This window comes from Branchiostoma floridae, chromosome 2 (genome assembly GCF_000003815.2).
Source record: "Branchiostoma floridae strain S238N-H82 chromosome 2, Bfl_VNyyK, whole genome shotgun sequence".
NCBI classification, from domain to species: Eukaryota; Metazoa; Chordata; class Leptocardii; order Amphioxiformes; family Branchiostomatidae; genus Branchiostoma; species Branchiostoma floridae.
In genome coordinates this window covers 31,450,566-31,462,491 of record NC_049980.1, presented here as the reverse complement: position 1 = coordinate 31,462,491, position 11,926 = coordinate 31,450,566, and the positions used below count along the sequence as shown (strand labels likewise).

The 11,926-nt window shown below is 44.0% G+C and overlaps 1 protein-coding gene across 1 annotated transcript in view; it reads left to right on the top strand.

Annotated features, from left to right (window-relative positions):
* Positions 1-11,926, top strand: part of LOC118409171 (germinal-center associated nuclear protein-like) — a 48,603-nt gene that overhangs the window by 2,869 nt on the left and 33,808 nt on the right. Inside the window, exons 6-10 of the mRNA XM_035810039.1 lie at positions 86-240; positions 885-1,093; positions 1,734-1,859; positions 2,243-2,446; positions 2,984-3,121. Of these exons, the coding sequence (XP_035665932.1) occupies positions 86-240; positions 885-1,093; positions 1,734-1,859; positions 2,243-2,446; positions 2,984-3,121 (832 nt within the window). The remainder of the gene's footprint in view (positions 1-85; positions 241-884; positions 1,094-1,733; positions 1,860-2,242; positions 2,447-2,983; positions 3,122-11,926) is intronic.

Sequence of the window (11,926 nt, the reverse complement as noted above, 5' to 3'; positions counted from 1 at the left end):
TTGAAAAAATTTAGATTAGAACCTGAAGTCACCTTGCTTCAATGATTTTACAAATCTGATTTTACAATTGCTGTTTTCTTCTCAGAAGCAGCGGTGCCTGCTGTGGAAGCCTCCACCAAGACAGAGCCCCCACCCCCCTATACCCAGCCCCCACCGCCCTACACCCAGCCTTCACAGCCCTCTGTTCCAGTATCACTTCCTGCCCCTGCAAAACCTCCTGCAACCCGCTTCTCCAACGAGGTAAGAAACTTCAAGCTTCAAGTTTGTACCTTAGCCCTCAGCGACTTGTTCTATGGATGACATGTATGTGCATTGATTTTTGACTGATCTTGAAAAAAAAAAAAAAATGAAAGTTTGTTTTTCTCCAGCAATACCATAAGTGTAGTAACTGTTGTATAAGTGCCACTGGTATGGTAGCCCTGCATGTAGTTGATACTAGGCTACCACATTTTCTTATCATCATGTTTGTCGCTTCAGTTCTTTCTAAATTGTTAATGGTCTTTATTTTGAAAATGTATGCATATTGTTGTAGATGATGATGATGACAAACATAATCATGCCCTTTTGCAGACCATTAAGGAGGTGGCCAGGGAGCTGTTCCTGGAGGTTATCCAGGAGTTCTGTCAGAACATGTCCTCCTCCTACATTACACAGTTACTCTTCAAATTAGTAATGACTCTGAAAAAGTAAACTGCCCAGATGTCGATGCACTGACAAGAACATGAACTTTTCCAGGCCATCAAAGAGGTTATCCAGGAGTTCTGTCAGGGCATGGCGTCCCACATGGTTACACAGTTACTCTTCAATTCAAACTAGTCATGACTCTGAAAAAGTAAACTGCCCAAATGTCAATGCACTAACAAACACAAATTGCACTTTTCCAGGCCATCAAGGAGGTTGCCCGGGAGCTGTTCCTGGAGGTTATCCAGGAGTTTTGTCAGAACATGTCCTCCCACATGGTGGGTCTGGCCGACATCATCAAGGGTTCCGCCCTGTACCTGGAGGACTTCGTGGAGCAGAGCGTCGGCGACATGGCGCGGGGGGTGGCACAGGAGGTGGTGGCGGAGGAGAGGGCCAGGATTCTCAGGGAAAGGTGATTTACTGTTCAAATTTTAACATCTTAGTCATGTAATCACTGGCTATCAAGGATTCGGCCCTGTACCTGGAGGTCTTTGTAGAGCAGAGCGTTGGTGACATGGCGCGGGGGGTGGCGCAGGAGGTGGTGGGGGAGGAGAGGGCCAGGATACTCAGGGAAAGGTCTGTTATTTCCAAACTTTTTATTACGTTTATGAAGGTTAGACATCCAGTAAACAATTTCTAAATACAATTCAATCTCTACAACTCAATAAAAAACAGAGATTTACTTCGGACATTTTGAGTGACATCCGTCACTCTTCTTCAGCGTAACTATAATGAACTGGCAGAACAATTCAATACAAATGCAGCTAACTAAAAAAACTGGGTGAACACGAATTTACTAACTCATAAGGATTGTATGCAACTTTGATCTAAAAAAAGTGAACCTCTTCTTGCAAAATGACTTCGCAATAAGAAACTAGGCTTTATATTGGTATTTTTAGCACTGTCCGTTTTTGGTCAGAAATAATGGCCCATGTATTTGTGGGTGTTCATGTTTGGATTGGAAGAGATAGCGAGCAAACTATGCTCGCAAAATTTGTTTGCAAACATTACCTGAGTCTTAAGATATTCTCATCTTATCTTCTGTTCATCAGGCTTGCAGCAGAGAGAGCCGAGGAACTGAGACTTTGTCAGGAGAGAACAACAGAAGTAGTATGCCAGGAGCTGGTGGAGGAACTTCTGGGGGAGGAGGCTGTTTCTCTGGCCACTGCACAAGCCAGGTTTGTTTGTTTTGCATAACCCTTAAACTGCCTTTTGGTGTAACTTTAACACCTAAATGTCGTTTAAGGTGTTAACATTTTGTCAACTAAGTATAAGCTTCGTAAGATAGGACTGTAAGTTATGAGCCACACCTCCAAAAGCCCCTACTCAAAACGTGCTTGAGTTGTCGCTCTCCTCAAATGCCAGACCTCTTTATGTCAAGGCATGGTATCTGTAACTTACAGCTGGAAAGAACAAAAAAATCTCAAGATAACTACGCTTATGTTTGTGTACCTGTTGGGTAAGCTAGATATGTTGCAGTGCAGTTCTCTTTCCTGCTAGAAAAGGTTCATATTGTAAGCTTTGACTTTAAAGGTTTTCAATGGTTAAAATCTCTCCACAGGGAGGTTCATCTGCAACTGAAGAAGGAGTCCATAGAGAGATGTACAGTGGACATCAGCAGGGCTGTGCAGGAGGAGGTAGTAGTAGAGGGAGTGCGGGATGTATGTCAGGAGGTGGTGAGGGCAGCTGAAGAGCTGCGGGACCAGCACCTGGTTGAGCTGGAGCAGTGTGTACAGCTGATGCAAACCGCACGGCTCTGGAAAAGGTTGGGATTTTTCCTTCTTGAGACAAGATTATTGTGTGTGCCATACATCAAAAACAAATACATTGGACATGCTGCATGTTGGGATATAAATACCACCCGCATGATTTATGCAGGTAAGCATGGGTGAAATTGGAGTTGTTCAGGTACTAGTATTTCTTATTTCTACCTGCACCAGTCCAGGTTTGGGGTACATGTTGAGTCAATGTGGAATTTTGTTTCCAGTACTGCTTGTTATTACTGGTGACAAGTTAGAAGCTTCCAGTTAGATGAAAATTTCCTTTTTCAAGCAGAGTAGTGCAGGCATGTGTAAAATTTGTCTGGTGCATGTGATTTAGCATTTTACTTGCACCAGTGCAGGTACACAGAAAAAAGTTATTCCTTTGATGAATCAAGAAAGGCTAAAAGGATCGTACCAGTCTTTATAGAATGTAGAGTTCATAACATCAGCATGAATGAAAATTGTCAGGTTTTTAAAGTTCTTTTACTAGTTTTAGATTGACAGGTCTCCTTAAATGCAATGCTTTCTCCCTCCCCTAGGTGGCGCGCCAGCTATGCCATGAGAAAGCGATTACGCCGCTCCATGCAGGAGTTCCCCAGCGCCCCCACACAGCGACTCCCCTGGCAGAAAATCCAAGCCTTCTTCAGGAGGAAGAGACCTGTTGCCAATCCTATGAGGTAGTAGTAAATGTAAATTTTCCCTAAGTCTTAATTTTGCAGTAGAGGGAAGGAGGTTTACACAGTGAGTGTTTTAAGCTTGGGGCTGAAACGATTCTGCTTTACAGTTGTTATATATTGGAAATGCATATTTGCACTTTCTACCAACTCATGTTATATTGCATCTGACCAATGTCACCATTATCAACTGATAATACATGACATTTGTATCTGTATACATGTAGCTATAGCCTTTGCACATCTAACTACAAGCATGGTTTTAAGCTATCAAGGATTCCCTTAGTGTTCTTTGTGTAGACATGGTCCTCTCTATAATATCTCTAGGGAAAAATACATTTTTGAGTGTGCGTATGCTATAGGAGATATTTTGTTCTCTCTACCAGTTTGGTGAAGAGTTGGGAGGTGACGTCCCTCGCTATCGACATGCGGAGACTCCAGGCTAAGGTTAGGAGAGAGCGGGCGTGGGCGCCTCTCGACCTGGCCGCCCTTGTTGGTGAACAGCTGACGAAGACACGAGCTAACCTGTTCAAACCAGTTGCCAGACAGTACACCAATGTCTACTGGAAACTGGTGTTGTCTTTACCTGATCTAGGTTGGTCATGCAGATTTCTGCTCATCATTTGCCTGCAGTGTTTCATCCTAAGTGTTACATTTTGCCCTTCTTAGATGAAGATAGACAAGTCTAGCATGAATAAGCTTTATTGACTGAGCAAAATACATATTAACTTTGATGCAATTAACTACAAACTTCAAAATAGAAATACAGAACAAGTATGAAAATTATCAAACAATAAAGACTGAGCAAATTCATAATATCATGTTACAGTCAGGTGCATAAATTCGTAGGTTTCAGTATCTTTTCTATTAATAAAGCATTCTTTTATGTTACAAAGTTGTCTATTTTGCATTGTGACTATTGTCACAAAGATACATTGAAATCTGCTAAATTGTATGTTTGTATGACATTGAATGATGCATAATGTTGTTGCATCGGTCTTCCTGACAAGTCAGGGCTCGAAATACTGGGTGCATGACTGGGTGCAAAATTGGAGCTGTGCACCCAGTTATTTTCTCTGGGTGCACAGGGTGCACCCAAATATTTTCTTAGGTTTATGTATGTTAGGATATCAAAGTATACTTAGTATACATGTACATCATATTCTTGACATCTAAGTGTTAGAAAGTTGATAAAAATGTCTGCTGTTTAAGAATTTGATAGCTTGTAACTAAGTTTTATTATTAGCTTATTACTTAAATTTACGTGGTGCACCCAAAAATTTTTTGGTGCACCCAATTATTTAAGCTGGGTGCACCAGTGCACCTAATCCCAAAAATGAATTTCGAGCCCTGCAAATGTTATTTTCAATTGGAAAACCTTATACTTTGTTGTTGTAGTGATTTAGAGTCATTGTTAGACATCAATCCCTTCAAATAGTTTAAATAAGTAGAAACAGAATTACATGTCGAGTACAAAATGTAAATGTCATTCCCTCATGTTAATTTAGTTATTTTCTTAAGTATACAATTCTATATATGTTTTGCTTCTTGTTCAATTACCATTGGGCATAATCTTGCAATAAAGTTATTCATTTATTTACTTCTCACAGAAGAAGAATCCCCAGCCACTGCCCAGCTGTGTAACTGGCTACAGACCAAGCTGAAGAAAGGCTCCATCCCAGACTCCTTAGGCCCCTCCCTGTCTACAGACTCACACAAGCTACAGACTCTGTCCCTGTACACAGCAGAGGCTGGGGTTCCGGGCATGAAGATCTGCATCTGTACGAAGGTTGGTAGAAGCTGTTACAGTCAAAACTACATACCCATTACAGGGCTCAAAATACCACCTGCATATGAGGTTAGTGCAGGTAAAATTAGAGCTGTGCAGGTATTTCTGTTACCTGCACCTAACCTGCACTGGTCCATGTACTGGGTTTTTACACAAATGTCTTACGATCATGGTTTGTTATTAGCTGCATTGACAGTTACCACCTATTCTATAAAGTATACAAGAAAAAAGAACAATGGTTCCTGAACAATTTTAGTATGATCCATACATCCTAACTTCAGAGTGGTGCAGGTGTGGGGCATGGTGTAAGGAATGAATCACTGATATCAAGAGTAGATTCTGAGGGTAGACCATTAGCTAAAATGTTTGTATGCCTTTGTAGCAGGACCTTTTATGAATCTTGGGACCTCAGGAATCACAGGTAGCCTGTTGGCCTCTCCCTGCTGCCCTGTGGTGAAGTGGTGAATCACCTTCTGCCTGTCCTGCTGATGTCCGTACAGGGTGGCCAGGAGGTAGTGAGCATCAGGCACATAGAAATCACACTCTGGTGCCAGGCTGAGGAAGTGCTCCAACTGTCTGATTGCTTCTGTCTCAGACACTTCCTCAGACAGTTCGGCTGTGAGGTACACAGTGTTCAAATGGTCCTGTTTGTACATAAGGGAACTAGCCATGGCAGACAGGGCTTTGGCTAGAGCAGACAGATTTGTAGTTGGTAGGTCAGACCTCTTGAAAAGCTTTGACATCATTGTTGGCTTTGGCTTGGGGCTGGCCTCCCATATGGCCCACCCCAGGTAGCAGTAGATGTGGTGCAGATGTTGGTACAGCCAGTCTCCAGATCCGTGCTGTAGGACGGCATCAACCACCTGCTGCAGAGTCTGCACCCGGCTGTCTCCATCTGGCAGCTGTAGGGCTGTCAGCAGCAGACAGGTGCTGTCCGTGGGGTCAGCTTGTAGCTGGGAGGCCGTTAGCTGTTTCAGTTTGTCTTTATTTAGGTTCAACCATGACTGTCCATACAGTAGTTTACTTGTGAAACTGGGTGATGCCATGTCACGCTGCATGAATCCCTTTACCAAGGCCTTCACTCCCCCCACATCTGAATACCCACTACTGGTAAGGATTTCTTCTCCTTCCTCCCAGGACCTGTAGGCCTTGATCTCACGTTGTGCTGATGGTGAGTCCTTGTGCTTCTGTAGCCTGGCTCTCCACCACTTGAGTGGCCCCTCCTCCACCTCTCCAGCTGAAGAGATGGACATGGCTGCTACAGAGGACACGTCTTCAGGCAGGCCTGAGTCTCCTGCTGTAGTCACACTGGCTGGTACTGACTGTGAAATAAGTGTGAACAAAGTGAGAAATTAAGGGCTTACTATCCAAGTCACCAGTATCCTCTTTTGACTGTTCAAAGCTAGTACTTGTAGTGATTTGCAACACAATTAGGGAGCAAAAGGTCAGTTGGCAAATACAACTAAATACATATAGTTCATAAGACAAATATTAGCATTTTTAAAGCAGCTTTAGCGCACCTGTTTGTCCCCCATCACTGCCCACTCCCATCTCTCCTCCTGTTCCATCCCTGCTGCCTCCTCCTGGTCCTCCTCCTGTCCCTCCTCCTCAGCAAACCACCACCCCTCCAGCCCCACTTGGATCGGTCCGGTCCAGCCGATCCTCTGCAGCTCATCCTCCAGCAGCATCTGCAGACAGGTGCGGTCGGTCCCTGCGTGGATTCTCTCGTTCAAACTGCGCATCACCCAGTACCCAGCCTGGGGAAACAGTGATAAATCAAGAGTCATCAGGCCTGGCGACCATGCATCCGTATCAGCCATACATATGTATTTAGATCATTCACCCAGACTCCAGGAAGAGTATAGTGATTGCTAATCACTAATGGAGATCCAAAACCAAACCAAACAAGCCAACATAGTTTTCCGAGATAAAGAACGGTTATTTCTTTATCAACCAATGGGCAAGTGATTTTTGTCTGTGTTGTATCATGACAAGGATGGGTTTTCATTGCTGTTAAACACAAGTGATTATTGATACTGAGAAACATATGCAACATGTGAGTAGGTTGCTGATGAAACAATCATATTGCAATGACAATTCTACAGTCCGGTGATACAACTTAGATATTCTTCTGTGTCTCACCAGTGTTAGAAACTTGACCCGCACAAGAAGCGACCCTTCCTCTATCCCCTCCACTTGTACATGTCCGTCCCGCTCCACCACCCTGCGGATTGCCTCCTCTGTTTGTTGCTTGTTGCCCATGTAGAAAGCTGCCAGGGTTGTGGCTCCTGTAGCCACACCTGCAACTAGGCCTGCTCCCACAATGGCTGCAGGGGACTCTGCAACCTGAAAAAGAGTGAAAGGTAGCAAGGTGGTCTTGTTGATGTATACGTTTGTTGACTTATAATCTGAAGGTTTTGAGTTTGAGTCATTGAACCTCAATGGAAAAGTCACTTCTTTTATGTTTTTTCCTACTTGACTCAGGTGAAAATGAGTGTCTAGCTAGCTCCAGCTAGAGACATTTTTTTGATTTGGACTCACTGTACTGGAGGCCCCATGTTTGAGGAGAGACAGACAGTCTGACTTTGAAGTAGCAGAACACAGTTTTTGGCCTATGGGGATTTCTATAGTTAAGGGCCACAAGTTGACCGGGTTTGTATCTGTATCTGTATCTATATAGCCGGTATATCCGCCGTTTGGCGTAACACACCAGCTTTGCAGGCACGCGGCGCGGCAGCAGCTGGTTATATTACACCGAACGACTCGTTACCCCTTACTTTTGCACATCTATCTGCAAGCGTTCTTTAAAACTACCGAGAGAAGATGCCCCCACTGTACTTGGTGATAACAAGTTCCACTCTACGATAGTTCTGGGAAAGTACGAATTTTTGAACACATCAATCCTAGGTTGGTAACTCTGGTATTTGAAGGCATGACTGTTTCATGGGTTTGACGCATTAAAAAATATAGGGTGCACTTTTGGAATACCAAAAACAGATATGTTTGAGTTGAAGGTACAAGCCACAAAATATTAAAAAACAAAAAAATCCTGTCAGCGTATCGTCTTCTCACGCCCTCTTTGAAATGCCCCTCTGCGGAGGTCACAGAACTGCAGCCGGCTCACACTAGAAGGGCAGTTGCGTAATGGGCGCATTTATACAAGAAATAGAAAACTTCCACAATTCAAACCATACAGTTTCAGAGTCCACAACTTCCGTGACCATGCAGCACAGGTTATATCTAGCTACCCCTCAAATAAGACTTTTTACCTCTCCTTCAACAAGTTTATCCGTACTATTTAATGTACCCGCGTCATAGACCCCGGGGGTCGCGGATAAATACTGTGTTGTGCTACCTTGAGTATGATAACCCACCACACTTGTTGAAAATAGTATGGTTCCATCTCGGTGAGACTGAATCAAACCAGGTTTTATATATGACAGGGTTGTAGCCAGAATTTTATTTTAGCGTATGGTAATGGCAAGGTAGCAAAGCGGCCAAACAAAGGGATGGTGTGGAAGGGGGTCTTGGCCCTTGCAAAATGTTGGCATTCTACCCATGAGAGGATTTAATTGATCTGTAACTTGAAGGAATTTTTGGCCAGTTTGGAGTGCCATATTATCATTTTTCAAATTTGATCAGACTTTGTTCAGGAGGTAAATACAGTGTACTAGCAAAGTACTTCTACGCTAGTAGTTCTCTGAGATTTTAGCATGGTGGTTGCAAATTATTTGTAGCGTGATGGCCCGTTACGCTAAAAGTGCACTAGCTAGAACTCAGGCTGAGCGACATATGCAGCTTGTACTTACTGTACAAAAGTGGTGTGTTGCACCTTAACAGGCAGTTTAATGGTTATATGAAACAAACAAACCTTGCCAGCGGCAAATGCAGCTGCAGCTGCGAGGGCTCGATCCTGAATCCTGATGGTCGCTCCACCGAAAACAGTACCCCCTGGCCCTTGGCCTGCATACACGTGCGTCTGCAGAACTGATGACGGCTGACTGATGCTTGCACCTGCAGGTGGGACATTGTAGTGCCCAGCTGGTTGGGGAGCCATGGGGAAGCCCTGGTACGGATGTATCATGGCTGTTGGAGCACCGTAGCTCTGCTGACTGGGATGGTACAGCTGCATGGGGAACTGTGGTGTCAGCTGTGGGATCGGGTAGCCTTGTACGGGAATCTGGGGCACCAGTGCTCCTGTCTGTCCATAGTGGTGGTCGCCATGCTGCAAAGGTGGTGCCTGCTGTGGGATCGGGTAGGCTTGTCCTGTAATCTGGGTCACCAGTTGTCCATGGTTTACAGGTGGTGCCTGCTGTTGGGCCTGGTTACCTTGTCCTGAAGCCTGGGGCACCAGTTGGCCAGTCTGTTCATGCAGCACAGGCTGCCTGCCCCCCTCCCCCACCTGTCCAGGCTGCAGTGCTTGTGCTTCCATCTCAAGGTCAGGAGGGGGAGTCTGGCCTTCAGAACCCGGCCGTGGTTGCCCTGCTGTCCCATCTGCCATTCTCTTGGAAAATATTTACTGGGTAGATGTTGTACCACACAAAATTACTTCAATGTTTGTAGCAAAATCTTCGGCAGCGCTCAACCTGTAAGAACTAACAGTGACTGAGTTTGCACAAAAGAGTTGTTGACTTTGCCTGCAAACGGGAAACTTGAAACCATTCAGACAGTACAAATGCTTGTCAGCCATGCTGCTCCATTGCCATAATACAATTAGGCAAACGCATAGCTGTGGGGTCATGTGTGCATTCTTGTGACTTTAAAGTTAAACCCTGAGCACTCTGAACCAGATGTAATTGTGGTCATTGAAATGGAATGTCTCAATGTTACATAATCGATAAATGATAATCATTGATGGGTATTTTGGTGTGTAGAGTCAATTCCAAGTCTGTCTGAGTGTGAATAGGCAAGGCTATCATGATGTAAAGTCTGCAGTACTTTTGGGATAAAGTTTTTGATTTTTCATTGGTAATGTCACCTCCTTGTACAAAGGTATTATTACCTCCATGAAATGTCATGGAGGTTATATTTTACCCTGTGTTTGTCTGTATGTCTGTGTGTCTGTCTGTCTGTCTGTCTGTGTGTAAACAAGATAACTCAAGAACGGCTTCGTGGATTGGTTTCATACTTGGTGTGTTGGCAGGGTGTGATGAAAGCTGGAAATGATTAGATTTTGGGCACCCTAGCGGCTTCCCTTGGTTCTCCAGCCCAACTTCCGGGTTTGCTATCTCGTCTTCTGAGCAAGCTATGGTCACGATTTTGGAGTGTTAGATAGCTCTTGTGCTCAGGAATGAGTGACATAAGTTTGGGCCCCCTAGCGTCTAGTTTTGGGAAAGCAGGGGCATTTTTGTCAAAAACTTCTGAAGACAATAACTCAAGAAGGGAACAACGGATTTTCATCATTTTTGGTATGTAGGTACAGCGGCGATCGCGTCATAGTTAACACCCGTCAGCGTCAGTGACGCGTCAGAAATCGTCAGTGACGCGTCAGTACTATTAAATCGTCAGTGACTGGTCAGAAACCGTCAGACATCGTCAGATGCCCGTCAGAATTCGTCAGAGTCAAACGCTGACCAGTCAGCGTCAGCGTTAATGATATGTATGAGATGGGGTCAGGTTTCATGTTTATTTTGTACCCCGACAAGACAATAGCAATTTTGTCACCTCCTAGTGTGCGAGTTTTCGTTGCGATGTTGCGTCAGGTCGTTGACCCCGAAATACGCAGCTTACATGTACGTGATATGCTGCGCGCTTCTGGGAGGGGAAAGTTGCTCTTCTGAACAGCTTAAATACACACATAAGACTAAAAGGAATTGGCAATGATTAGATCATTAGAGTATGAGTCATTTTTAGTTGAAGATTGATTGCTAAAAAAAAAAAAATTCAGTGTTGTCTTCTCGAACCGACTGTGGCCATGTTGTTTATCACGTTGTTATTTGGGCTCTAACCGCTCGACCGATCTGAGACTGGGTGGGACTTATATACGGACTTTCAGTGCTTTAGCGACTCATTTGTTAGATCGTTATTTTCTACTGGTTTCATTTGATAAATGTAAGAAAATGGCATCGTGGTCGAGAATGACACCGGGGAAGTTGTCTTACACGGCCGGGTACAATCGACATTTTGATCATGCAAAATTTCCAGGTACGGGTGAAGAAAAGCCGGCCTGAGAAACCAATTGTTATATTCTTTAGCAGATAAATGACAGCTTTTATCGAGATCGATTCTTGTCTTGCACTTGTCAGCAAATACGAATATTTTTTGTCTTGCTTCAAAAACTCGCACATCGACGGGAAACACGTGAAGTTTCCAATTTCCCGAGCCGAAACAGTCCGTGCGATTAGCTCACAAAACTGCGATCTACGTAGTAGCTAAGTGAATACTCGTATATGATTGTAACGCAGTTTAAAAAGCTAGCAATGATATCCGATGTTACAAAACTGTGTCAGCGTTTTTATGTATCCACGGAACAAAGAAAAATACGGCAAAATGTAAAGCAAAGCACATGTTAAAAAAAATGTTGGACCCGAACGTACCTTACGTGTAAACAAGCATGAATGCTAGCGGTACAACTTCTCTGTGGGTTCAAACTACGATTTATTAAGCCGAAGATTTAACTAAAATTTGTGCACTGTAACAAAAACAGCGAGAATCGTTTGGGATCTGGATGAAACTGAACTATAGATTATACGATATGATACATCGGCTTCTGATCGCGCGCGAAACAGCAGCTCCGAGGACGGCCACTACAAATGTACACTCTCCCACGATGCGCGATCTTGATTGACAGATCGCGGTTGTTTGAAGATCGTGCCGCCCGCGCCGGACTGTCTGAAACTTTGCAGGACGCTAATTCAATCATTTTTGACAGCCAATCATCAAAGAGAAAAACTGACAGCCAAAATAACTTGATACTCGTCTACAAATGAGGTTCTGTCGCTCGAAGAACCCCGAAATATGGTTCAAAAAAATTAACGAAAGACTTGCAGTTCGAAATCTTAAGACCGGTAAGACGGACA